The sequence below is a fragment of the Kogia breviceps genome, chromosome 5 (assembly GCF_026419965.1).
Source record: "Kogia breviceps isolate mKogBre1 chromosome 5, mKogBre1 haplotype 1, whole genome shotgun sequence".
NCBI lineage: Eukaryota > Metazoa > Chordata > Mammalia > Artiodactyla > Physeteridae > Kogia > Kogia breviceps.
Genome location: NC_081314.1, coordinates 53,717,393 through 53,743,316, shown reverse-complemented (window position 1 = coordinate 53,743,316; position 25,924 = coordinate 53,717,393). Strand labels below are relative to the sequence as shown.

Genomic DNA, 25,924 nt, shown 5'->3' with positions numbered 1-25,924 from the left:
CTGCCCTTCAGCAGTCAACTGTAGTTGAGTGTGTGAGATCCTGGATTATAAACATGGCTATCTAATCCCACTCTTTCAGCACAGGCTAAAGGTAGAGGACTATTTCAAGGTGGTATAGATACAGTGCTAGATGTGTCTTTGATTCCTATCTCTGCCACCACCTTTCAGACTTTCTCTCCATTCTCCCTACCTCAGTCAGCTGTGTACAGATTCCTCCCGTTAGCCATCTCCTCTTGTTTGCCTATCCAGGGGAGTAACAGCCCCTTCTCTGTCCATTCAACTTCCATTGACTGCTCAGCATTTCCTTTCTTTGCTTCCTCCACTATAACACTTGGCATTCAGGCCTGTCTTTCCCACTTGACTGTAAACTTAAAAGAGGAGATTATCTTATTCATCTTTACAGCTTTATGTGTTCTGATTTCAATAATTTTCCAGCATTTGAAATAATGGCCAGATACTTTAATCCAAATATCTGATTCACATCCGTGGTGTTTATTTCAGTATATTCTTGAAATTAAATACCCTATTTCTGAATGATGACTGTGTTTACATGATAATTATCTAAAGTCCTTAAGCAAATACACCAAATCTCTGTTCAGTGAAGGGGGACAGGGGTTGTAGAGGATAGACGAGTAGACCATATCACTGTCTCAAGAAATGCTCCAGTAACTAAATATTGGTATTGTTCATACATAATGAGTAAAAATGTAGAATTTACAGAAATTGCATTAAAGTACAATTTCTTTTTATTTGGTGGTATTTCTAGCCAAGTTCTAAAGACTCAAAATCTCTGAGTAAAAAGTGAAAAGTTATATCAAGAGCTTCATTTATCAAGAGCCCACAGAGAGAGACTTCCCTGGCAGTGCAGTGGTTAGGACTCTGCACTTTCACTGCCGAGGGCCCGGGTTCAACCGCTGGTCAGGGAACTAAAATCCCTGCAAGCCACATGGCATGGCCAAAAGAAAAAAAAAAAAAATAGAGCCTACGTATCACATATCAAGACCCCAAAGGAAGAACACCAAGAAATGTTTAGGATAATAGTTCTCAGTGTTTGGTATGCATTAAGATCACCTATGGAGCTTTTCAGCATGTTCTGGAGATTGTCTGATTCAGAGAGCCTAAGGTGGGGTGAGGCTTGGACACCACTATTTTTAAACTATGTTTCTGATATGCATCAAATGTCAGTTACTGTTCTAGGATATTTTTTAAAATGAGTACATGTAGATTGTCTTTATATAAGCACATTTCAACTACTCATTTGCACAATTGCTACAGAAATGAAACATACAGAAAAGTGACACACTTGGTGCAAGAGAACTGACAGAACCTTTTCTTTTGAAAAAAATAAAACAATTTTCTAAAAATCTGTCTATCAAAATCATTCTATGAAATTAAACATAAAACAAATACCAGCAAAAAATCATTTATATATAATCTATGGTTTTTTAAAAAGCCTAAAATCTAACGATACAGAAAGAATAATCTAATACAAATACAAAACAAAATTAATTTAGAAAATAATTTCTCAATAAGATGTTCAGCATCCTAAAAAGACTTTCAAAAAACTTAGTAATACTTACATAATTAAGAATAGAACTTTCCCAAAACACTGCACTGTAGCAAATATATTTAAAGATGAATTTAACTGATAATTGTGAGTGTTAACGATAGCAGATACAACTAAAATATATGCATATTATGATAAAGAATAATACAGCATTATGAGAAGAATGACAAGACAAAGATACTCAGTCTTCAAGCTTTCTTTACATGTCATTGTGGAAGAGTGTCAAGCCACGTCAATTTAAAATAAAATTATTTTAGCTAAGAAGCAGATAATATGATGAAGAGAATAAATCAACTTCAGTCACTCCAATCCAATAATCCTAAAAATAATAAATTTAAAGGCTAATTTATGTAAAGGAAAATACTAATTATCATCATGTTAGAGGAAATTTGGTAACTACTACCCTTACAGAATTATGACATCACTACAGCAGTTTTTAAAAAGAAATTTTGTTCATTAGATGCTTGGATTAATGAAGATGTGAATTAAATATAGCCTCTCCATTTCAGCAGACTTCTTAAAAAGGCTGAGTCTTAATTTTCTTTAATTTCTTCACATTCCAATAAATTCCTATTGAATTTAAGCCAGAATAGATTAGTTGAACATTTTTATAACTTTATAAATTGTATTTAAACCCAGTATATTAATACATATGCATAATTAGATTTCTTAAATTAAATACTAAGTTTGATTATGTTATACAAAGGCAGTATTTCAAACTCTAGGTCAATCCCACTGGTGGCAATTTATTGTAAAAATGCTGCATGTGCTATAAAATGGTGATGATCTTTACAGTTTAGAAGAATTTAGTTTTATTAAGTCTTCTACTTGGTTCCTATGATTAAGAACCTCAGAGAAAATACAACTAAAGAAATCAATACCAGTCGAAAATACATTAATTTTGTTACAGGTATAGTTTAAAAGCAGAAAACAAATGATGCATGGCAGAAATAAGAAATAATGTCACCATGGTGTTTGATCAGCAGTATAGGAACTGACTTTGAGAAACTGATAATTTACTGTCCAAAGATTAGGCAGTGAAATAAATCAATATGTGGGAAAAATGGGAGAGGGAAGAATGGTAGTAAATATCAGAATAAATCTGAATTTTCTAAGTTCATTAGGAAGGAAAAGGACTACTGTGAAACTACGACCACCATGAACTGTTGCGGTTTAATCTATAAAAATCTAAAACTTGAAACTTACAGAAAACTCAAGTATAAAATGTTTAATAAACTGGCTTTCTGATAACTCAAATGTTCACTTATAACAAGTTAATTTCTTAACTATTTATGAATATAATGTATCAAATTCAGAAGACAAGTGTTTTATACTATGCATTAAGTTTCTATTTAAAAAATTCTTTTTAGGATTTTATATTTTAAAAAGTGCATAAGAATATAAGAGAGGCTTATCAAAAATTTTCAAAACTCAGTATATTTTCCTCATCTCCAGTAATCTAGAAACCTATTAAAACAATCTGCATCAAATCTGAAACTGTCTAATTTAATAAGATAAAAACACCAAATATCTATTTAAAATTCATTTTGAAAATGTAGTCTCAGATAATTCAAATCAAAAGTACTGACCATTGGTTTTATCTAGAATACTGAGTTCTAAATGAACAAAATTTATATATAGTTTTCTAGTTTTTAAGCACTTTTTGTTTCATTAGAAAAGTTACCTCCAATGGACTATATTAGTAGAGAAATAGCACAGTTCTTACTCAGTACCTAAATTTTCTTAGGCAGAGATACGAAATTTTCCTCCCATAGTTTACGTACTGGTCTATAGGGCTTAGTAACAGCACCACTCTTGGGCTGATACTATTATGGATTTTGTTTAAATTTTGAGGGGAAGAAAATAAACACATCCCACAGATCGTAAGTGAGTCATAAACTGATAGATTCCACTTCAGTAAATGAAAGGCAATTCTAAAATGAAAATAAATATGGAATTAAGGCAGCTCTAAAAGATAGTAAAACTTATACACCCCAAATAGTGCTACTGTAGTATAATTCATTCCTTTAAAAGCTGTGTGTATAATGTAGACATAAAAGCCAAATATCAAAATAAGCATTACACAATTATGATGCAGCATCAGGTGCTTTTACTTCAGTGAATGAAAAATAATGGCCACAACTCAAGTGAAGGGTTAATTTAATATGAATATATGCACCTTACCAGAGATGTTTATGTTTACTACCAGAGACGATTTAGCAATTCCATATTCCTCACAAAGTCAGTATAATTGTTGTAAAAAAATCAATTGTGGTTCTGAATACCCGTTCACAGTTGACCTCAACAATGTATCTGATGTAGGAGACTGATTCTCTGTGACAGGCAGAAGCATGTGGTGGTCCTCAGTCCCAAGTGGAAGAGTTAGTGGTAAAGTCATATCAGAAGGCTTCACATCCAAAGTTTCTGATAAAGGACTTTTTTGTATGGAATCTTGTTCACTCAAGGGATGATCCTCTATACTGGAATCTAGAATTTTATCTGTACCTGAAATGGAAGGTAAAAAAAATCACCATCTTTAAAAACAGAACAAAAACCATGAGGAAGACTCAGTCAGATTATTTACCACCCCCAGAACTTGCATTTCAGCCCCACACCTTTAGTCACAGTTTCTTTTCTGCTGATTTGCCCTTTGTATTATCTATACAAATCCATTACGGGCCTCAAGATTAGGTTTAAGCACCATTATAAAAATGGACGTAATTGTGCTAGACCAGGGTAAGCTGTTTCCTATCTACTTTATCACTCATTTGTCAGTTTTTCATATACCACCTTGTGACATCTGTTTATCTTACTGGTATGTAACATTCTACTTAGGTGTGCCTTGAATGCTCAACAGACTATAAATTCCTTCAAAGTAAATGTCTAATTATACTTCTCTAATTCCTTCAAAGTACCTTATAGTACTACACACATAATTAAGTACCTAGTTTGTTCACTGAATGTATTAATGAGTACTTCATATTATTCTGTGAGTTCAAGTTCAGAGGTATGGCACTTTCATTTATTTTCAGAAGTAAGAAATTCTGTGTTACTCAAGGGAGTAATTACACTACTGACTAAAGATACATTTTTCTGTTCAAATTTTCCACTAGCTTTACCACGCTCTTCTCAAAGTACTGACATGATTTCAATCTCACTAACCTTGTTAGATAAAATTGCCTATTTGCTTTTTTAAAGTTATGATTCTGTTTTTGTCAGACTATTCTTCAGTTCAGCCAGCCAAGAATACAACCTGCACTCTCTTGTTGCGATGACTCTCTTCACAATATTCTCTCTGCCTGGGATGAACATTCCCTTTCCCATCTCCACCCTTTGAACTCTTCTCCACCTTTTAGTTTCCCTAGAATTAAGCCTTTCCAATACTCATCTCAGAAGGACTTAATCTCTTCTTCAGTATTCTTGCATCTCTATTATATCCTGTATTTTGTGTTGTAATGAGTTATTTATTTAGATTTCTGGTCTCCCACACCAGATTGTAAGCTCTTTGAGGACTAGGACTATGCCTTGTTCAACTTCATATACCCTGCATAGTTATGTGTACTTTAGAGGTATTTAATAAATGCCTGTTGAATTAATGACTCACTGAAGTTTTCAGACATTACTACCTCAATCCTTATGATGTTTATATTTACTATCATCTCTGCACAGTGAAGAAGACTAGTGTTTTGTTTCTAATCATGACAGAATGGTAAGCACAGTGGAACTTTCTCAAGGATTCATTTTAAATAACTGACTAAAAATTTTGTGGTCTGGCTTTCCATTTCATGCATCATAACAATTTGGGGATACCTGTTTCCCTATTTCTTCTTATACGTTTTTGGAGTAGCATTCATGATGCTCCTTTCTTCACATAACTACAGTAAATCCCAGTTAACCTAGATTCTAGTATGGGAAAGAGTGATATATAGCTATTTATGTAGTGTCTCATTCTTGCAATTGTTCATATATCAGGTTTTAATTTATTTATTTATTTATTAACATCAGGGGTTTTTTTGTTTTGTTTTGTTTTTTTTGCGGTACTCCGGCCTCTCACTGTTGTGGCCTCTCCCGTTGCAGAGCACAGGCTCCGGACGTGCAGGCTCAGCGGCCATGGCTCATGGGCCTAGCCGCTCCACAGCACGTGGGATCTTCCTGGACTGGGGCACGAACCCGTGTCTCCTGCATCGGCAGGCGGACTCTCAACCACTGCGCCACCAAGGAAGCCCCATATATCAGGTTTTTAAAGGAGGAAGTATTTCAAGCAATGTTTATTACAAGGTCAATATGGAAAGAAATTCAGAGTGAACTCATCTGTACATTATAAAGCTACCTTCCTCATATGTGTGCACCTAGTTTTAAAAAATATATATCTAATTTAAACTGTTACAATGTATATCTCAACATTTTAAGGAATAGTACAAATATGAGAGCATCAAATTTTTAAAAAACAGAAGCATTTACCAGAATGGACTTTTGTTTTGTGCTTCTTTAAATTTTTAATATCTGTGTAAGAATTTCCACATAATTCACAGATAAATGGTCTTTCTCCTGAAAAACAAGTTAAAAAATTAAAATTTCAATATTTCAGAAGACACTAAGGCAAAAATATCAATGTTCACAAACACAATGCAAACATTATATTGTTTAAATTTAGTTTCAAATTACCATTTTAATCTCTTGGTTCTAATATACTGAAATGAAAACTTCTATACACATAGGCACTCCTTTCCTTTATAATACAAAGCATACCTATTTCAAGGAAAAATCAAGCATTTTCACTAACAGAACCTTCAAACTAAAAAAAAACTTACTTTTTTATTTCTATCAGACATTTAGTGAGTGCCAATTATATGCCAGACTTTGGCTAAGAGATGTAGCTGGGGGAAAAATGCATAATTATGGTTTCTGCCCTCGGGTAGCTTATAAATTAGAAAATCCTTTAAAAATACTCACAGAATAAAAATACTACAAAATTATAATTCTTCTGAAATAAGAACTGTTCATTGCTTTATAATGCAAAGTAAGGAACATGAGGATATAGAAGTTGCCAATAAACTTATGAACTGTTTACTAGGTGCTCACATTATACTAGATAGGAATTACAAGAAATAACTTTTAGAAAGAAAAAGAACAGTACATTTTCAAAGTGGTGTTCTCCTTTGTTTTAAAAATTTTTGTGTATTTCATATTTTCTTCATACTACTTATATACTACCTTTTACAATAACCATGTCAATATTAAAATATATTCCTAAAATGTGCATACTGAACATTGTTTAATAATAAAATCTGATATTATCTTGGTATTATCTATTCCTTTTCATTTTTTGGTATTATCTGTGTAACTTTATCCAAATCATTTAAAAACCATTGATTATCTGGCACATTTCTTAGAAAACCTACACAATTCTTGACCAAATTTAATCCATAATCCCAACAACTAAAAAAAACAAAAATAAACAAATAAGTTGATATTCATACATTAAAATATAGCTACAGTTAGAGTACGATTAGATACCATATAGTCCATAATGGTTTAAAGTCAAGGTTTACATAAAAAGAAATTAGAGAGAACAAAAAATAATACGTTCTCCCTAAACACAGACCTGTATGGGATCGAAAGTGTTTGTTGAGTTCTCCTGAGGAAATAAAACTTTTCCCACAAATACCACATATGTATGGTTTTTCACCTAGATGGAAAATAAAAGATAGCGAAGTGGTGTACTATACCAATATAATATTTATCAATTACAATAATCTAAAGTAAGCTGTTGTAAAATATTATTTAAATTAAAACCTCTTTGTATTGTATTTTAGAGGTATTTTCAGTGTGATCCAACTTAAATGAACATTAGTAATTACTTTACACTGTTCATGTAACCTGATGCTTTTCATATAATAAAACTTTCTCCAAATATCCTTCTAGTAGACTAGACGTGGGCAAGAAGTTTGATTTTTATATAATGAAAAACATGAAAATTCATCAATCTGTATTTCAATTTTTGCTATCTATAAGATTATTAAAGGGGAATAAAATCATTTAGGAAAGATCTATTAAAAAATTAACCTACAAAAATACGAAAAATTTTGAACAGGTTTCGCTTCAAAATTGCTACTTTGGGTTTGAAGTATCTATTTAATTTGCAAATCTTACAATGTCTGTGTAGAAAAAGTCCTAAGAAGTTATTAAATCAACGTTCTACCCAAACTCATCCCAACCCCTTAACTTTACAGTTTTATCCAAGGGAAATGAAGCTTTAAGACCCTAAGGAGTTCTTCTAAGGTCATAAAAAATGTCTTATTAACTCATTTATATATTGTCAAAATTATCTGATTTTAATGTATATAAGTTACATGATAAAAAATTTCACCCACTGTGTATTATTCTAGAAAATAAGTCTGCTTTTATATCTAAAATTTATGTGAAAATCAGAAACACAAAAAGCTTCAAGAAGCACAGACACAACAGATATATAACTACAAAGCCTGTAACCTACTTTTTGTAAAGGCTCAATTTCCCTTTTTCTTTTATTTACAACTTTCCTTATTTTAAGCCATCTCTGTGTCAAATCCTTACCGGTATGTTTTCGAGAATGAGTAATCAGAGAACTAGAGACAGCAAATGCCTTCCCACAGGTGTCACACACATAAGGCTTTTCTCCCGTATGCCTTCGAACATGATAGGTCAATGTGCTGGCTTGGGCAAATCGCTGTCCGCACCTATCACATACATATGGCTTCTCTCCACTATGCTTCCTATTAGTAAATAAATATAAAGATACATGTTGGCAAGAAAACAATCTAAGGATCACGCCACACAGCAAACATTTTTCATACAATTCTTCATGCAGTATCTTACTTCATTTCATCTTAACAGATCAACAATATGTATTTAAAATCAACAGTTTTCAATGTATACTGTCAAGATTAAATGTTCTGGTTTTCAAAACATTAGTTCTGAGATTAGTTCAAAGTTTTGCCATCAGCCTTATGTGGTAGCCAAGTGTGCCCATAATACTGCAGGCAATTATTTTTGTCTGTCCATTCACTCACTCTTCAAAACTCTTTCCTCAAACCTTCAGCACCTCCTCACCCATCCTCACTCTCAGCTGATGTCCTTGCTTCCTGTTTCACTGAGAAAAATTTCAGCAATCAGAAGTAAATTTCTACCACACAAATCTCCACCTATGGGCATCTGTATTTATAGAGTTTGCTTTTCTTAACTCTAATATGAGAATGACAGTTCTTCTGAATCTAACTACTCCAGTTTATATACTTAAGATACTATCCTCCTTGCCTACTCAATGATCATTCTTGCAATTTCCTCCATCCTATATCATCTAGTTTCACCACCCCTTTGGATTGTAGCATACAAATATACTGATGTCTCCCATCTTAAAAAAAAAAAAGACCCCTGACCTTACTTGCTCCTCTATTTTCTGTTCCCCTTTAGTAAAATCTTGAGTCTCCAATGGTTCTACTTTCATTTCTTCTCTAGTAGCCTCTGCTAACACTGCTTTTGTCAAAACCACTGCTAACCTCTCAGTTTGCCAAATCCAATAGTCAATTCTCTCTTAATCTCCCTATCATCAGAACTTGACACAATGATTACTCCCTCTGAAATCATTTCCTCCACCTGGATTCCAAGACAGCCCAATCTTCTGGTTTGCCCCTATATTGGTTGTTCTTTCCTAGTCACTTATAATGACTTGCCCATCTCCCAGAACTCTTAATGTGCCTTATGACTCCATCCTTTGATCTCTTTTTTATCCATCTTCATTCTCTTGGTGACCTCATCTAATGTTATGACTTTAAATATTATCTACTCAAACCAGTCCCCTGACTTCCAGACTTAGATAACCAACTATCTAATGCACGTTTCCATTCAGATGTCTAACAGTCATCTCAAATTTAACATGATCAGAACTCTACTCCTATACTCCTGTACTCCTACTTAAACTGCTTTGTCCACAAATCTCCACTTAAGTTAATGGTAATTCTATCTTTTCAGATGCTCAGGCTCAAAACCTGAGAATCATTTTAAATTCTACTCTTCTTTTTTTCTTTCATACCCCACATCCAATGTGCAGCAAATTCTGTTTGTTGTACCTTTAAAATACATCCGGAATCTGACTACCACTTATCTCTTCCACTGCTATCTCTCTGACCTGAACCACTGTCACTCTCACTTGGGTTTTATCTATAGCTTCCTAACTGGTAACTTTGCTTCCACTCTTGCAGTCCTACAATCTTTTGCTTAACATAGCATCCACAGTGATCCTCTTACAATGCAAGCAAGATTACATCACTTACTTCTCATTCTCAAGAGTAAAAGCTTTATAATGACCTACAAAACCTTCACCATCTGGACACCCTAACACGATCCTGATCTTATTTCCCTCCCTCACTTATTCCCCTCCAGGCACCATGGCTCCCTTGTGGTTCCTTCACTGTACTGAGAATACTGTGTGGTGGTACCACAATTAGAACTCTACTGTCCTGAATTCTCATACAATGGTCTATTTAAGGCTATAGTGAATGACAGACTCGAAGATCAAACATCTGTTTTTTCGTTTTTATTTTTACCTTGCATGAATCTTGAGATTGCTAGAAGTTGCAAATTGTAAATTGCATACATCACATTTATAGGGTTTTTCCTCACCATGATGCATGCGACTATGGAAGACTAGCTGGCATTTCTGAGCAAATCCTTTATCACACAATTCACATTTGTATGGCTTCTCACCTAAAAGTAAATAAAATTTATATTTAGAAGGAAATATTGTTTTAGTTGCTTAAGCCATACAAGCTTTCAAAAGAGTTCAACAACAGTACTAGTTTCAGTATTCAGAAAATATTAACTCTAGAAGTAAAAAAGCAAATAGTCTATTTTTCCAGATTGATTACTGAAACCACCAGTAGAGTTAAAAGAAATTCGTGTTTCTTAGTTCATAATAGTGAAAAGTGATCAATGAGAAAAATACATAATGTATCTTAAAAAGCACAAATCTGGGTCTTCCCTTCCCTGGTGGTGCAGTGGTTGAGAGTCCGCCTGCCGATGCAGGGGACACGGGTTCGTGCCCCGGTCCGGGAAGATCCCACGTGCCGTGGAGCGGCTGGGCCTGTGAGCCATGGCCGCTGAGCCTGCGCGTCTGGAGCCTGTGCTCCGCAATGGAAGAGGCCACAACAGTGAGAGGCCTGTGTACCGCAAAAAAAAAAAAAAAAAAAAAAAGCACAAATCTAAGTGTACCAATAAAGGTAAATATAGAGGCTGAGGAAGGAATGTACATAAAATTTATGTTCAGAAGTTCGACAAAGAAGCAGGTGGTGAGATGTGTTGGTAAAATCTGAGAAACAGCCTGAGTTGTAATTACTTTTTATTAGTTTTAATATATTGTCTGTTAAATATTTAGCAAGGTAGAATTAAATTTATGCTTATTGTAATTGTGAGAGAAAATGGTTTAAAGAGTTCACACACTGGGACTTCAGAGCATCAGTTACAACAAAACAAATAGCCATTAAATACTTGGTCACAATTACAAAGACATTTTCAAGTCTAACATGCTCAACACTTTTATGAATACAAGTATATACCAAATTTTGGTCACAGTCAACATTGTATGTTAATATGTTTATAAAAATATTATTTCAGTCACAATATAAAAACAATTATACTTTCCACAAACCAGTCTTACCTGTATGAGTTCTTACATGCGTTTTCAGCTGGTTACATTGGGTAAATGCCTTTCCACACAAGTGGCAGACATAAGGTTTGACTCCTTTATGTATTCTCATGTGCCTTCGCAAGCTGCTGGCTTCTGAAAACACCTTCCCACACGTGTTACACATTGGTTTGGCCTTGGAATACCTCTGATCCAGCTCTTCCCCGGAGCTCTCCAGCTCGTAAGAGTTCTTGACACTGGCTATATTAGACATAGAGTGCTCTTTCAGAGCACAGTTTGGCTGTGATTTTCCACGTTTCCGTTTCACTGTAACAGTTTGCACAATATCTTGTGCTGGAAAAGTATTTTCCACAACTGATGTCAACTCAAGTTCTGAATTATTTCTTTGTGCAACTTGTTCTATTACAGGTGTGGACAATTTGTTTGCATCTAGATATACTTCAACAGATGCATTCTCTAAAATGTCACTGGGATATTGCACTGTTTTATTCTGCCCTGTTTTCTGGGAGTTGAAGGCCTTCTTCTTCTTTTTAGCTTGAGATGACTTCTTTGCTAAAGCCCCTTGTTTAGGATTTGCCTGAACTAAATCTGTAGACCCTTCTGATTTCTCCCGACTGTTATAATCTCGTAGAGTAAGGAGACAAGTCTGTTGATTCAATTCAATGTTTCCGGTAATACTAGATATCTCTGTAGAAGAGGGATTAGCAATAAAAGCAAAATCTTCCATCTTTATTTTACATTTAGTGACCACCTCTTCCACTTTGAGATAGTCAGCAGCCTGATGGATTTCTTTAACATTCCAACTGTAAGGAAACAAGGCTAAATGACAATGTTCTGATCAAAGAAAAAACGTTTTTGAAACAGAGCTACACAAATATTTCTGTCTTTTAAGACCTAATGAAGTAGAATGATACAAAAGGCCTAAGAGAACAAATTTATTAAAAAATTTATTCACTCAGAACGTTTAGGCAAAAATCTCCAGTTTTACAGAACTTGAAAAGATGAAAAGTAATGGATTATTCATATGTACAACCATGGAAAAACAAAATGTTAAAATTTCTACTTGTTAAGAAAACAGCTGGAATTCAAAAGTGGCTGTTAGCAACTTACTGCCTCTTCCCATTTCTCCTGAGGCCTCTTCAGATACCAACCAACTTTTCTGGACTGGCAACAAGAAGAGTCTAAAGAAATTATTATCTTCCTCTGCTCCCCTGTGAGGGACTTCAACTGCACTTCTCAAACTTTCCTGTGCATGTGAATCACCCAGGGATTTGTTAAATGTAGATTCTGATTCAGTAGGTCTGCTTTGGGGCCTGAGCGTCTGCATTTCTAACATATGCCCTGGTGATGCCCATGCTGCTGGTCCATGGATCACATCTGGAAGAACAAGGTTTTAGAATGCACTAAGCTCTCTCTAGCAACCTTCCCAGCTTTACTGTGTGTGATCCCCAACCCAAATTAGCTGGAGAGTTTGTCATATTAGAGTTATGTAGAAAAGATTAATGTTCAACATTCCAATCAATATTTACTGAGCATTTCACTATAAAATGCTTAATCTGCCGACTCAGGAGCCCGCGGTGTGGGATGGGGTAGGGTGGGCAGCTGCCCATTAGACCAGCAGAGCAGGACTGCAGGGGTGCGGCCCTCCCTCCCATGCCCTTCTGTTCAGATACCCAAGGGGCCCATGTGCACCCCTGGCATCACATGGCTGAACACAAGACCCCAGAGGTTTCCACAGTCTTTGCCTACCAGGGGGGCTGGGGCGGCCCTGCCAGCCCATCTCTGAGCAGAGCATCCCCGGATGGGGCAGAGCTGTATATGGCTGGGCTAGACAGGGAGGGGTGGGGCAGTGGGCTCTGGAAGGGGCTGATGGTAGCAGATAGGGTGTTGCCTCCTGCCTGCAGGTGGGGAGCACCCTGACTGAGTGGGTGGCGAAGGGTTGGTCACCAGGCCCAGACCCCCAGCTCCTTTGGTTATAGGCTGACATCAGAGTAGTGGCTCATGGGAAGCAGTTAGCTGGAAGGTCTGAGGCCCGGCTCACAGAGTCGGGGAAGAGCTGGGAGAAGGGGACAGTACCGTGAAGGCAGATAAGGGGCAGCAGCCTCAGGTTTCTGCCCCCCACTCCCCTTGTGTTTTCCAAGTCAAAGCCTGCAGCTTACTTTAAAAAAATTTTTTTAAAGAAAAACAATTTATAAAAGCAAAAAATTAAAAATCTCCTTATTGTTAAATCTTTTAATATGTATTGTTATGTGTATTGAATAAAATGTGAAAAGAAAAAGCAAAAAAAAAAAAAAATTTACTGAGCATTCACCATGTGTGGTACTGAGAGCGATATTACGAAATATCAAATAGTCTCTGCCCTCCAGAATTTACAATGTAGTGAAAGCCTGGCTGTTCAGTTACGCTAGCAATGGCTCTGGATTACTAGCTGAATTAATTAGAATAAATCAGCATCTTTGGGTGCTTCAATTTTCTTAGCTGTAAAGTCAGAGAGCTGAGTTGGTATTAACACTAAAAATATGCCCTTTTAATTATCTGACAATGGATACATACATACACATACATACATACACACATACACACCCTCATGTAACCTTCCTACTTGTCATTTTCCCCAGATATTATTTAATTCTTCAGAAAAATTAAGTAGATTTATAGGCTAGTTTGGAAACCTAATCACCACTTTTAGTGAACATTTTATTCTCTGGGAAAATCCATCCCAGGTTCCTAAACATACTATAAATAAACTTTTGGAAAATAATCTGTTTGTAAACTGACTCCCTTAGCTAAGAAAACATTACTTAAAATAGTCTTTTCTTATGGCCTTTGGCTATAATTCTGGAGCAAATAACGAATGATCTCTGTAATCAAGTTAACTCCCCGTTTGCAAAGATATAGCATGAATGCCCTAAACATAAATACAATCTTACTCATCTTCCGTACAAAATGCTTTTTGCATGTATATAGCACTGTCACTCTCTAAAAACATTACATTTCTTAAGCATTTTTATTGACTCTGTTACACAGTCTACTATTAAATTACAACAAATGAGAGAGACTATTAGAATGAAAACCAAATTTACTCCATCACTGATTATACTTAGGTCTCAAATTATAATTGTGCTTAGTGCTTCATAAAATGAATCACCAATAAGGTGAGATAGCCTTAAAGACCAATACAAACTAGTATTGAGTCACACACTAACTGTTCAGTACTAAAACAGTAATTCATACAATTTATCTATTTCACAGATAGCCTATAATCTCAGTTACAATTAAGAGAATCAGCATTTGTTTATGTCAATAACTGATCTGCTTTTGTTTATAAGCATGAAGCTAAAGTGCCTGCAAACTTGCTTTCACTTTTTGAATAGTCACTGAAAGTCATTTAATTACATATTGCCAGGTATATGGCTAACTGCTTTACATGAGTAATTATAATCCCCATTTTACATACAAATGAAGGATCAGAGGTCCAAAGAAGTAAAGTAACTTGTCACTGAGTGTTAGAACTAAGATTTGACCAAGGTAATCTAGCTCCTGAGTCCACTTAATTCTTTATTATCCTGTTTTCTTAATCACTAAGTTGTACAGACTTTCTATTTTTGGTATATGTCTTCTCTTGCATTTGTGTCTGAGCTCAATTGGCTCCTCAGCTCCCCAAGAAAGACATGTATCAAAAAAGACTCAGCTAGGGACTTCCCTGGCAGTCCAGTGGTTAAGACTTCACCTTCTAATGCAGGGTGGGCGGGTTCAATTCTTGGTCGGGGAGCTAAGATCCCACGTGCCTCAGGACCAAAAAACCAAAACATAAAACAGAAGCAATGTAACAAATTCAATAAAGACATTAAAAATGGTCCACATCAAAAAAAAGAGATTGAGCCAAATATCTGGCTCTTCTTCATACTGGTTTTTTGCATGAAGGCTCAAAGTAAGGCACTCTTCATCGTGTTGCAATCCGTTCAAGATTTTTGGCAAAGTTACTTGAGAAAGGGAAACCACTAAATTGAAGATCAACCAAAATTCACTGGTTTTGTCATTATTTTATATTATGTATTCTGAATTTTTAGATCAGAGGCATTTGTATAGCCAAGTATTCAGTAAATTTAAATAATATCATATGACATTTATCTATGACACTGCTTTGTTCCTTTAATCAACTTACACGGAACTGACTCAAAAATTTCATTACATCAAAATTTAAAAGCAATTCCAAACAGCATGAATGTTTCCTTTTCAATAGGATTAAGGAACATCCTAATTCCAGCTTTTCAAGAAGTATATTTCCACGATAAGCTGCACTGTAAAAAGAGGGAAGAACTTTGCTTAATATGTACATGCATATAACTATAGAGATCATCTGGAAAACAATGAAAGAATATTTACCGAAGTGTTAAGAGTGGTTATCAGTGGGTGGCAGAATTTCAGGTATTTCCTTTTTTGTTTTTTCCCTAATTTTTCTCCAATAAATGTGGAATTAATGGGCTTGTAGAGTAGGATAGAGAAGAGGAAATAAAGGAGGGAAAGTAATGTTCATTGGGAGGTAGTAAATCCTAAATCTTCACAGTAACAACCAATGTAGTTAATATCATCTCATTTTTACAAATGGAGAAACTGAGGCCCAGAGAGGCTATATCTTACTCAGAGACATGGTGACTTGACAGGCAAGATCTAATTCTAAAGCCCATAATCTTTCTATGTCAGATGATGATCTATTCATGTTTACACTTTCGTAAAAGATGGAGAAAAGACAGGAGTAAGCTAATTGGTTTCTCCTTCCTTTTATCCCCACCACCTTTCCCCCAACAAGTAAACATATTAGTATTAATCTAATTATATAGTTCATCACGTATGAAAGACACAAAATGCCTGCATTATCAGATTCCTCAGAACCTACTTCTTGTCAGTGCAGTGACAGCATTAAGCATCTCAGAGAAGCATCCTAGCATCTTAGACCAGACTTAAGCATTAGCACTGATAGCTCTACCAGGCAACAGGAGTCATGGCCATTAACACACCAATGAAGTTATTTTCCTGAATCAAGATCAGGAAGAGGTCCTGCAGGTTGCTATTTACAGCTGGAAATGGGAGCACTATTAAATGAACACAGAGATTCTTCCTTCTTTCTCCACCTATACCTCCCCACCCCAAACACCTTAAGAGGTAGGGGATAGAGAGTGAGAGAGAAGACCAGAGGAACACAAAGACCAAAAAGCAAGGGGAAATTGGAATTCAATTAAAATTCCTCATATTTTGATCTTTCACTTTACATAACTGAAATCACAGGCTTTGTTTCAGTAGATAAATCAAATGTGTCAAAAACCATGCTTTAATCATATTAACATCTGTACCTTTTGTGCTTATGAAATGTGGTCTGTTTCTCTCAAATCAGAGACACTGACTTTATTAAAAACAACACTGTGCACATCAATATTTGAAGACTCAGAGTTCAGGGACTAAATGGAAAAAAAAACCTAATCTGTTTTAGCTCTAAAGACTACTGACCAGCTTTTATAAGTGGAAATAAAATGTGTACCTTACCTGTCAAGATTTAAAGTTCCTGTGTATATAAATTCCAAGAGTTTCTGAAATCCATCAGCCTTCACCTGACTCTGATCAAGAAAGACATTGTTCTCTGAAGTGCTTCTGTAGATCGCACCAAAATACTCACTAAACGAGGCAAGCACATTCCTATGAGCTTTAAACTGGAATTCCCCAATTACTATGGTGCAGTCACAAAGAAAACCTGCTTCCCGTTGTTTGTTCAGTCTCTCTAAAAGGTGCTCACAGTGGTGCGAATACTGCATTTTGATATCAGAATCGAATTTTACCCTTGTTCTAAAAAACAAAAAGAAATAGTAAATCAGTAACCCTAAATTTTCATCAAACTTTTCACCCAAGCAATTGGTGAGTGAAGAGACACAGAACATGAACCAGAATAAAGTCTGTTCTCATTTTATATCCCCAGAAAATTCTTATCAAACAGATATGGATAAAACTGCCGAAGGGATAAATGCCTTTCTAGCTTTTATTTCAGCTTGGTAAACTAACACAATCCTTTGGACACGTCAATAAATGGCGATGTGCGAAAACATTTTCCACAAAGTGGGAAAAAAAAACACTGCAAAATTTCACGCTTTTGCATCAATTGAACCTTCAGACTTTCAAGCTCAGTAGGCACATGTATATTACGAAAAAAATTAATAAACCACTATGAAATGATTTCTTGGGACAAAGGGGGAAAGGACACGGTATGAGTTCTTTAAAATTGCCCTCAATCGCTTCTCGGCCTTTTGGCTAAGATCAAATGTAAAACTCTCAAATCACTGAAACCTGTTAGCTTCCTCGGAGCACAGTGGCTTCAAACGCGAGGCGGGCGCCCAGGGGGCGGAGAACGAGCAGGGCCAAGAGTTGTCAAAGGTTAGGTCACTCGCCCCAGGAGGCCACAGCCCTCCCTACCCCGCCTCCCCTCGAGGTAGCATCGGAGAGTGACTGCGAAAGCCGGTCTCTCCTGGCTTCCGCCTCCCTGCCCTTCGCCGAGCTCCCACTCCCGCGAATTCCCACAGCAGAGGTTGTGGCCAAGGCCAACACCGGAGCTGCCTCGCCCAAGCTGTCCACACTAACACCTTCACTCCGACCTGAGCGCGAACTCCAAGGAGCCTGCCCTCCAATGTCCCAGGGTCTGGAGAGAGCGGGGACAGCAGGCTGAGGGCGAAGACAAAACTCACCTATAGCAACCCAAAGGGGAACACAGTTTCTTCACCCTCTCTCCGCCATCTTGGAAGGACGTCACCGCGCCACGCTCCACCTCTCCCTTCTTCCTCCACGGCGACGTCACATCCGGCTCCGGGCGTTCCGTGGCAACATCGTAGGTTCTAAGATCTCGGACGGCCGATGCTGGCCTGTGGGGAATAGTCTGGCGTACAGAGACACCGCTACCTAGCATGCCAGGAGCTAGGGAGAAACAAGGAGAGTCTTGGATACGAGATCTAAGTGCTCGCTCACAGCGCCACGCCTGTCTTCCTCATTCTGAGCATTCTGGTTGGAAGACAGTCAGCATCTCGCGCTCGGCCCGCCTCCTGGGCCGAGGCTGAACCGCGCTGCACCGCGAGCCTCTTTCCAGGAGCCAAATAGCGCATTGCATGCTGGGGCTTGTAGTTAGTTGCTCGTCGTCTCCCATCATCCTCCCCTTCCTTGAGGCCCCACGAGTAGGAACAGCTGCTTTGTGTACTCGGGCTCTGGGCCATGGGAATTTTTGAGCTGAAACTGATCACCCCTTTTTAGTTTACGTACCCGAAAGCTCTTGGGGACCCACGAGTCTTGTTTGCATCAGCCAACTGGAGCCCAATTTCCAGGATACCCTTACGTGGTGATTGAAGTCTGAGCTGCATGAATGCGGAGCAGAGCAGTAGGGTACACTGGGCATGCGCATGGGAAAAGGTGGGCTTTGTACCGGAAAGGGTTCTGCGTCTGGACTAGAAATTTTTAATACAATTATTTACATCGTATTCAGATTTTGTACAGTGAGAGAAAGGGGTGCCAGTTATCTGCGTAATATAAAAAGACGCAGAAACGGTAAGATAAGTCGTGCTGAAATGTTAGGGTGAATTATTTCATACTACCCGCGGACAATATAATCTAAGAAAACCAAAACGTCAACATTTTTTCTTGTTAAAAGTTGTAGCACAGGGAGCTCAGCTCGGTGCTCTGTGATGACCTAAATGGGTGGAATTGGGGCGGGGTGGGGTGGGAGGGAGGTCCAAGGGAGGGGGGGAATATATGTATATATCCTGATTCATGTAGCTGATTCACTTAGTTGTACTGCAGAAACTAACATTGTAAAGCAACTATACTCCAACTAAAAAAAAAAAAAAAAAGTTGTGTTAGGACCACAGGAAATTTACTCGTGATTTTATATTAAAGGACAGTCTCAACTTGAATTCTTTTCTTCTCTCTTGAGATTTTTTACAACTAGATTCTGTTTGCTCTCTTTGTAAATTCTTTCTTCCCTGTAAGAATCATGTTTGTGAAAAAACCCACAACCGTTAGGTTTATAAGAAAAAAAAATGAGGCTGGTTCTTTCTTGATTTCATCTTTATGAATATAATTTTTTTCTGATTCCACTTTATTTTTGTCAGAATCCTTTTCAGTAATTTATTAATTCAGAAATATTTGTCTCTACTAGGTGTCAAACAGATACTAAGAATATGGAAAAAGCATAAAACATGGTCTCTGGCGTTTAGAGAAATCAGCAATCTCAGGGGAAAAACTAATGGAAAACCAAATGACCTGTAATACAAAGAATGCTCGGGGCAACAGGGCTTAGCTTATTTTTTACGCGGTGTTTGATTACTCTTACTAGGCTGTACATTATATTATTTTTTCAGTATCAGGTTGTGAGTTTTAAAAAACTAACAGAAAAAAACACCTTTTTAAAAAAAGTCTGGAGCACTTCTTCCATGTGCAAGCCGTTAATAAAAAAAATTCGGTGAACAAGTAAACTAACATCCAAGTTGAAAGTTCAAATTCCCAAGGTACTGCAAATTACTATCAGGATTATGTTTTTTAAAAAGCCAACATAACCCAATCCAAGATGGGCAGAAGACCTAAACAGACATTTCTCCAAAGAAGATATACAGATTGCCAACAAACACATGAAAGGATGCTCAACATCACTAATCATTAGAGAAATGCAAATCAAAACTACAATTAGGTATCACATCACACAAGTTAGAATGGCCATCATCAAAAAATCTACAAATGCTGGAGAGAGTATGGAGAAAAGGGAACCCTCTTTCACTGTTGGTGGGAATGTAAATTGATACAGCCACTATAGAGAACAATATGGAGGTTCCTTAAAAAACTAAAAATAGAACTACCATACGACCAGCAATCCCACTACTGGGCATATACCCTGAGAAAACCATAATTCAGAGTCATGTACCACAATGTTCATTGCAGCACTGCTTACAATAGCCAGGACATGGAAGCAACCTAAGTGTCCATTGACAGATGAATGGATAAAGAAGATGTGGCGCATATATACAATGGAATATTATTCAGCCATAAAAAGAAACAAAATTGAGTTATTTGTAGTGAGGTGGATGGACCTAGAGTCTGTCATACAGAGTGAAGTAAATCAGAAAGAGAAAAACAAATAGCGTATGCTAACACATATATATGGAATCTTAAAAAAAAAAAAAGGTTCTTATGAACTTAAGGGCAGCACAGGAATAAACACGCAGACATAGAGAATGGACTTGAGGACACAGGGAGGGGGAAGGGTAAGCTGGGACGAATTGAGAGAGTAGCACTAACATATACACACTACCAAATGTAAAGTAGATAGCAAGTGGGAAGCAGCTGCATAGCACAGGGAGATCAGCTCAGTGCTTTGTGACCACCTAGAGGGGTGGGTTGGGGGGGTGGGAGGGAGACGCGAGAGGGATAGTATATAGGGATGTACGTATGCATATAGTTGATTCACTTTATTATACAGCAGAAACTAACACAACATTGTAAAGCAATTATAGTTCAATAAAGATGTTAAAAGAAATAAAATAAAAAGCAAACATAAGGAGCATCACGAGACCCTATTAAGTGGACGTAAACAGGGGAAAAAAAAAAAATTTGTTTCCGCCCGGTTTCGAACCGGGGACCTTTCGCGTGTTAGGCGAACGTGATAACCACTACACTACGGAAACCCGCTTGCTGACAAAGCCTGAGAAAGTCCTTGATATCGCTGTTGTAACGTGCAATTCACAAGCACTTAAAGGTAGGATTAGTGAAACTTTTAACAGAAAGAACAATGAAACCAAAAAAAAAGGAAAAGTAACCGTATGTCCAGTTGGACACTACTACCATTTCAAAAGTTGGAATTTGCATACACTTTATTCAAAGCCCCTAGTTAGAAACCGGTCATCCGTTGGGTGCACTTTTTTGATGTTTACTTTCTTCTACAGAAAAGAAGTGTTATATTAGTTTCTTTTCTTCGCGTTACTCTGTTGAGAGTCCCGGATGAGTTTCGGGGCTTTGGCGGGTTAAGAAGGGCTGGCCGCACGCGAATCCCGGAGTCCCGGCTCACGCAGCGGGGCGCAGCTCCGCGCAGCACCAAACTCCCTAGCTGTTACTTAGCTAGCGAGAAAGCGATCCTTTCAGCCGCTGGTGGAGGGACGTGTCGTTAGCTTTTGAATTTCCTCCTCTGCTCTGTACTTGTTTTTGACGGCACTTGTTTCAAAATCTTCTACAGGGTGTGCAAAATTGAAGAGGTTAAAAAAGAAAATCAGACATCAAGATGCACTTTTTTGGCACGCAACATGCATAAATTTTTCTAAGACTGAGCTTCATATGACCTAAGGAATATCGTTTTTCCTGCAAAGAGGCAGACACATCCTTATGCCTCAGAATCAAGAATTTTTAGGGAATGAGAATGAGCTTCCATATTACACTGGGGGCAGGGGCGTGGGGTGGGTAACCTGATGGGATTGCTTAAAATTTTTTTAAGTGAGATTATACTTTTTTGGTTTTGAGTACATTTTGCTTAGAAAACACGGGGAAAGAAACACAACAAAGTACTGCCCAGAATATATAGAAATAATAATAAAAGTATTTAAAACCCACTTTATGTCCTAGCACTTTTCCCCTTTCTCTTTTTACAAGTTGACGAAATTCTCTTTTTAGAAATTCAGAAGCATGAACAGTGCGTCCCCTGCTACGACACTTTACCCTGTCAAATCTCTCCACCTTTTTCCAGTTTCGAGGGCGCATTTCAGAGCTTCCTACAGGCCCTTGGACAGACATCTAATAACCAGAATGTAATGGCGTTGAGAAATAAAACTGTTTTTATGGCTCATCTAGGTATTAGAGAAAGCCTCTTGTGAAGAGTTAGATTTGTATCTAGCTTTTTGAGAAGAAAGTCAGGTTTTCCTGATATTGGTATTCCCGATTCCAAGGGGGTGAGGAGTGGTCCAACCCGGGTGAGACGCAATCGTGGGTGGCACTTTAGAGTGCACCTTGCATCCATTGAGTCCCCGGCCTGGGACTCCCCCCTCCCCCGCCTTCCCCCCAGCCCCCGGCTCCCACCAGCCCGGCTCAGGCCCCGTGGGGCCGTGCCGGGGTCTCTATGACGCGGCGTTCCAGATCATCGGACCGTCACATCACTTTCCGGGCTCCCCGCGCAGCCCGCAGCCAGGGCAGCCGGAGCGGCCGGGCGACAGGAGGCGGCAGCAGCATGAGCTACTACCAGCTACCGGTGGTGATCGACAACGGCTCAGGAGTGATCAAGGCGGGCCTGGCTGGGTCCCGGGAGCCCCAGTTTGTCTACCCGAATTTTATAGGCTGCGCCAAAGGCCAGACCTGGGGGGCAGAGGGCGCGCAGGAAGTGTGCGTGGGAGACCAAGCGCAGCAGCGGAGAAGCTCACTTTCCATCAGGTACCGCCTTCTCTCGGCGGTCAGGACCGCGTGGAGGCGAAGTCGGGGGAGCCCACAAGAGGGGCCCAACACTGAGAGAAAGGATAAGAAGTGAGGAACAGGAAAGTCTCTGCCAGCTATCATTATTGCAAACGCTCGAGCCGCAAATCTCTGAGGGTACCACATACCTAAAGAGTGAACATAACTTGCTCGCTGTATCTATTCAAATGTATTCAAAAGTACAAACACAGTTATCGTTCATAAAATACAAGTTCATTTAGGAATGTTAATTCAAGGTACCTTTGTCTTCTGGGCTATTTGTTTTCAACTAACTGATATTAAAACTGTGAAGATTTCCCTATTTTTTTTAATTTTAAGTCAAAAAGGGTATTCTAAAGAGGCAGGGAAGATGGAAAGCAACAAAAATTGCAGAGGAAGGTAGCTGGGCTATCTTTTGCCGGCAGTTACCATCTCTGAGAGGCTCTGGCGGGCACTGCCCATAAAGGGCTACTGGTAATAAATATGGGGATGAACCCATGTTTGAAGAGAGTAGACACTGGAAAAATTTAAAGCTGCCATTTATCTTACTGCTTTTCCTACAGCTACCCAGTGGAGCGTGGTCTCATTACTTGCTGCGGGGACATGGAGATCATGTGGAAGCATATCTATGATGATAACCTGAAGCTAAAGCCCTGTGATGGCCCAGTCTTGATTACAGAGTCAGCACTGAACCCACTGGCCAACCGGCAACGGGTCACTGAGGTGTTTTTTGAGCATCTGGAGGTTCCTGCCTTCTACATGTCCATCCAGGGGGTGCTAGCTCTCTTTGCTGCTGGCTTCACAACTGGCTTTGTGCTGAATTCAGGTGCTGGGGTTACCCAGTGTGTACCCATCTTTGAGGGTTACTGTCTGCCTCATAGTGTCCAGCAGCTAGATCTGGCAGGTCTTGACCTTACCAACTACCTCATGATGCTGTTGAAGGAGCACGGCATCATGCTGCTTAGTGCTTCAGACAGAAAGATTGTCACAGACATTAAGGAAAACTATTGTTATGTGGCAATGAACTTTGAAGAGGAAAAGGCCAAGAAAGCTGATTGTATAGAGAAGGTTTACCAACTACCTGATGGGAAGACACTCAAACTCCATGACCAGCTCTTTCATTGTCCAGAGGCCCTCTTCTCTCCAAGTCTCATGCATCTTGAGACCCCTGGCATTGATAAGATGTGCTTCAGCAGCATAATGAAATGTGATACAGATCTGAGGAATTCCTTTTTCTCCAATATTATCCTTGCTGGGGGATCAACCTCTTTCCCTGGTTTAGATAAGCGGCTAGTTAAAGATATAGCAAAGGTGGTGCCTGCCAACACCCCTGTGCAGGTTATTGCTCCCCCAGAAAGGAAAATATCAGTGTGGATGGGAGGCTCTGTTCTTGCATCCCTCTCTGCCTTCCAGGACATGTGGATCACTGCTGCAGAATTTAAAGAAGTCGGACCCAACATAGTACACCAAAGATGCTTCTGAATACAGATAAAATGGTTAGAAGAAAATGTTTTGAGTACATGTACAGAAAACTTTGGATATTATATGTTTCTGGGAGAACAAAATATTTCAGTTATTGGAAGGTCCATGTCTCTGTTGCATTTCTATAATGGGGGAAAATAATGATGAAGCAGTCAAATAACATATTTATTGAGTAGAACCAAATTAAATGCTAGAGGAGACATTACTCTTTTAATTTTATTTATTTGGCTGTGCTGGGTCTTAGTTGTAGCAGGTGGGCTCCTTAGTTACAGCATGCATCTGGGATCTAGCTCCCTGACCAGGGATCGAAGCCGGGTCGCCTACATGGGAGCGTGGAATCTTAACCACTGCACCACCGGAGAAGTCCTGAGGAGATGTTATTCTTTACCTTGGAGATCTTACACTTCCTTTGGAGGGAGAGAGCAATTTGTGGTACAACATGATATGCGCCAAATGAGTGATACAGATTGAAGGTTGTTGAAGTTTATGGAAGGAAGGTTGCTATAAGGGAAGATTTCATAGCAGAAGTATGCCATCATAAACGGGTGGCATTAGGATGGGTGTGGGAGCATAATAAAAGAGGGCAGATATTCAGAAGAGAAAAGTGGAAATGAACAAGAAGCTAGATAAGAGGATGAACAAAGCATATTCAAGGCATGTTTAATACACTGGTTTTGTTAAAATGAAGAGCTCATATTGAGCAGACTAAGAGCAATGACTAGGAAGGTAAATTAAGGCCAGAGACTGGAAGGCTTTGTTTTAAATGTCCTATAGGCAAAAAGGAACCATTAAAGATTTGAAAACAGGAGACATAAGGAAATTAAGATGAATGTGGTAGTAGTTTGGAGGATAAATTGGACTGGCAAAGGCCCTGGAGATTCAGTGATCAATTAGACAGTTGTTAGTGTAGATATAAAGTAGTCAAGTCTTATACTCAAGATTATAAGCAATAGGAATTAAAAAGAAGAAATTATGAAAAACTGACAAGTCTTGGTGCCTAATTAGTTATGAAGGGGAAAGAAGGGTCTGAAATGACAAAGGTAGCTCAGAGAATGATGGCAGTGTTGACATAACTCAAAGTATGTAGTATCTGCTCTATGCAAAGCACTGTACTAAGTACAGTAAGTGCTAAATCAGGAGTCATTGTGTCCTTAAGAAGCCAACAGTCCAGTGTGAGAGGTGAAATTCATACTTTAATTGCAATAATATAAGGTGGAAAGTGATTTAGTGTTCTAAGAGAAGTATAAAATGGGACTCATAGGAGGGAAAACAACTTGAAGGCCCAGGGAAGGCTTTTGGGGGATGGGCTTGAAGCTGAAATTTAAACCTAAAAGAGTGCCCGTCCTTCTAAATTTAGGGGCAGTATATGTGGGTTCAGGTCCAGGCCCTGCCACCTACCAGCTGCATGATTTAAACAAATTGTTTAAACATTTTGAAGATCAATTTCCTCATTGATAAGTGGGATTGCTAATCCTAATCCCTATCTGTCTCACAGGGTCCTTATGAAATACAAATGAGATAATGTCTCTATGGGAACTTTCAAAATGTTATTTTTTGCATATAGAATTAGACAATTTATAGGTCCAGCTCATGCTACTTCCTCCATAGTCAAAAATCGATTATTTGTATCCTTCAGCACATTATATTACTTGTACTTTTATTGACCACTTAATTTATGCAGCCTTATCTTTTGGTTTGCTTGTCTTTCTCCCTTACTAGATATGTTCTTAGAGGACAGGGATTGT

The 25,924-nt window shown here is 38.2% G+C and overlaps 3 protein-coding genes and 1 non-coding gene across 20 annotated transcripts in view; 2 read left to right on the top strand and 2 right to left on the bottom strand.

The window, feature by feature from the left end:
• LRRC34 (leucine rich repeat containing 34) overlaps positions 1 to 6,871 on the top strand; it is a 30,675-nt gene extending 23,804 nt beyond the window's left edge. For 4 of the 13 annotated variants that reach the window (XM_067033988.1, XM_067033992.1, XM_067033990.1 and 1 more), the window contains one exon: positions 5,645 to 6,871. In XM_067033988.1, coding sequence (XP_066890089.1) covers positions 5,645 to 5,694 — 50 coding nt within the window. In that variant the 3' untranslated portion in view covers positions 5,695 to 6,871. Of the gene's footprint in view, positions 1 to 4,786; positions 4,912 to 5,644 lie in introns of those variants that run through there. The other 9 variants (XM_067033986.1, XM_067033987.1, XM_067033985.1 and 6 more) reach the window with 6 other exon arrangements.
• MYNN (myoneurin) lies at positions 472 to 18,653 on the bottom strand. Of its 5 annotated transcripts, XR_010840664.1 has the most exons (10): positions 18,543 to 18,639; positions 17,978 to 18,203; positions 16,791 to 17,087; positions 11,262 to 12,052; positions 10,153 to 10,312; positions 8,144 to 8,322; positions 7,173 to 7,256; positions 6,029 to 6,115; positions 3,752 to 4,072; positions 472 to 2,137 (listed from the first exon to the last, which is right to left on the bottom strand). XR_010840664.1 is itself a non-coding variant. In XM_067033983.1 (9 exons), exons 1-9 carry the CDS (start codon positions 18,577 to 18,579, stop codon positions 3,810 to 3,812), a joined length of 2,124 nt encoding a protein of 707 aa, XP_066890084.1. In that variant the 5' UTR covers positions 18,580 to 18,653; the 3' UTR covers positions 472 to 3,809. The 5 variants fall into 5 exon arrangements, 3 of the variants coding, with proteins under 3 accessions (XP_066890084.1, XP_066890083.1, XP_066890085.1); XR_010840665.1 differs by lacking the exon at positions 7,173 to 7,256 and having other exon boundaries at positions 18,543 to 18,644; XM_067033983.1 differs by having other exon boundaries at positions 472 to 4,072; positions 18,543 to 18,653.
• A 2,227-nt stretch (positions 18,654 to 20,880) lies between these two features.
• TRNAV-AAC (transfer RNA valine (anticodon AAC)) lies at positions 20,881 to 20,953 on the bottom strand. Its single transcript has one exon. It is a non-coding gene; the product is annotated as a tRNA-Val (tRNA).
• Positions 20,954 to 22,479: 1,526 nt separating this feature from the next.
• On the top strand, positions 22,480 to 24,179 carry ACTRT3 (actin related protein T3). Its single transcript, XM_059065079.2, has 2 exons — positions 22,480 to 22,679; positions 23,261 to 24,179. Exons 1-2 carry the CDS (start codon positions 22,480 to 22,482, stop codon positions 24,177 to 24,179), a joined length of 1,119 nt encoding a protein of 372 aa, XP_058921062.2.
• Positions 24,180 to 25,924: the final 1,745 nt, after the last annotated feature.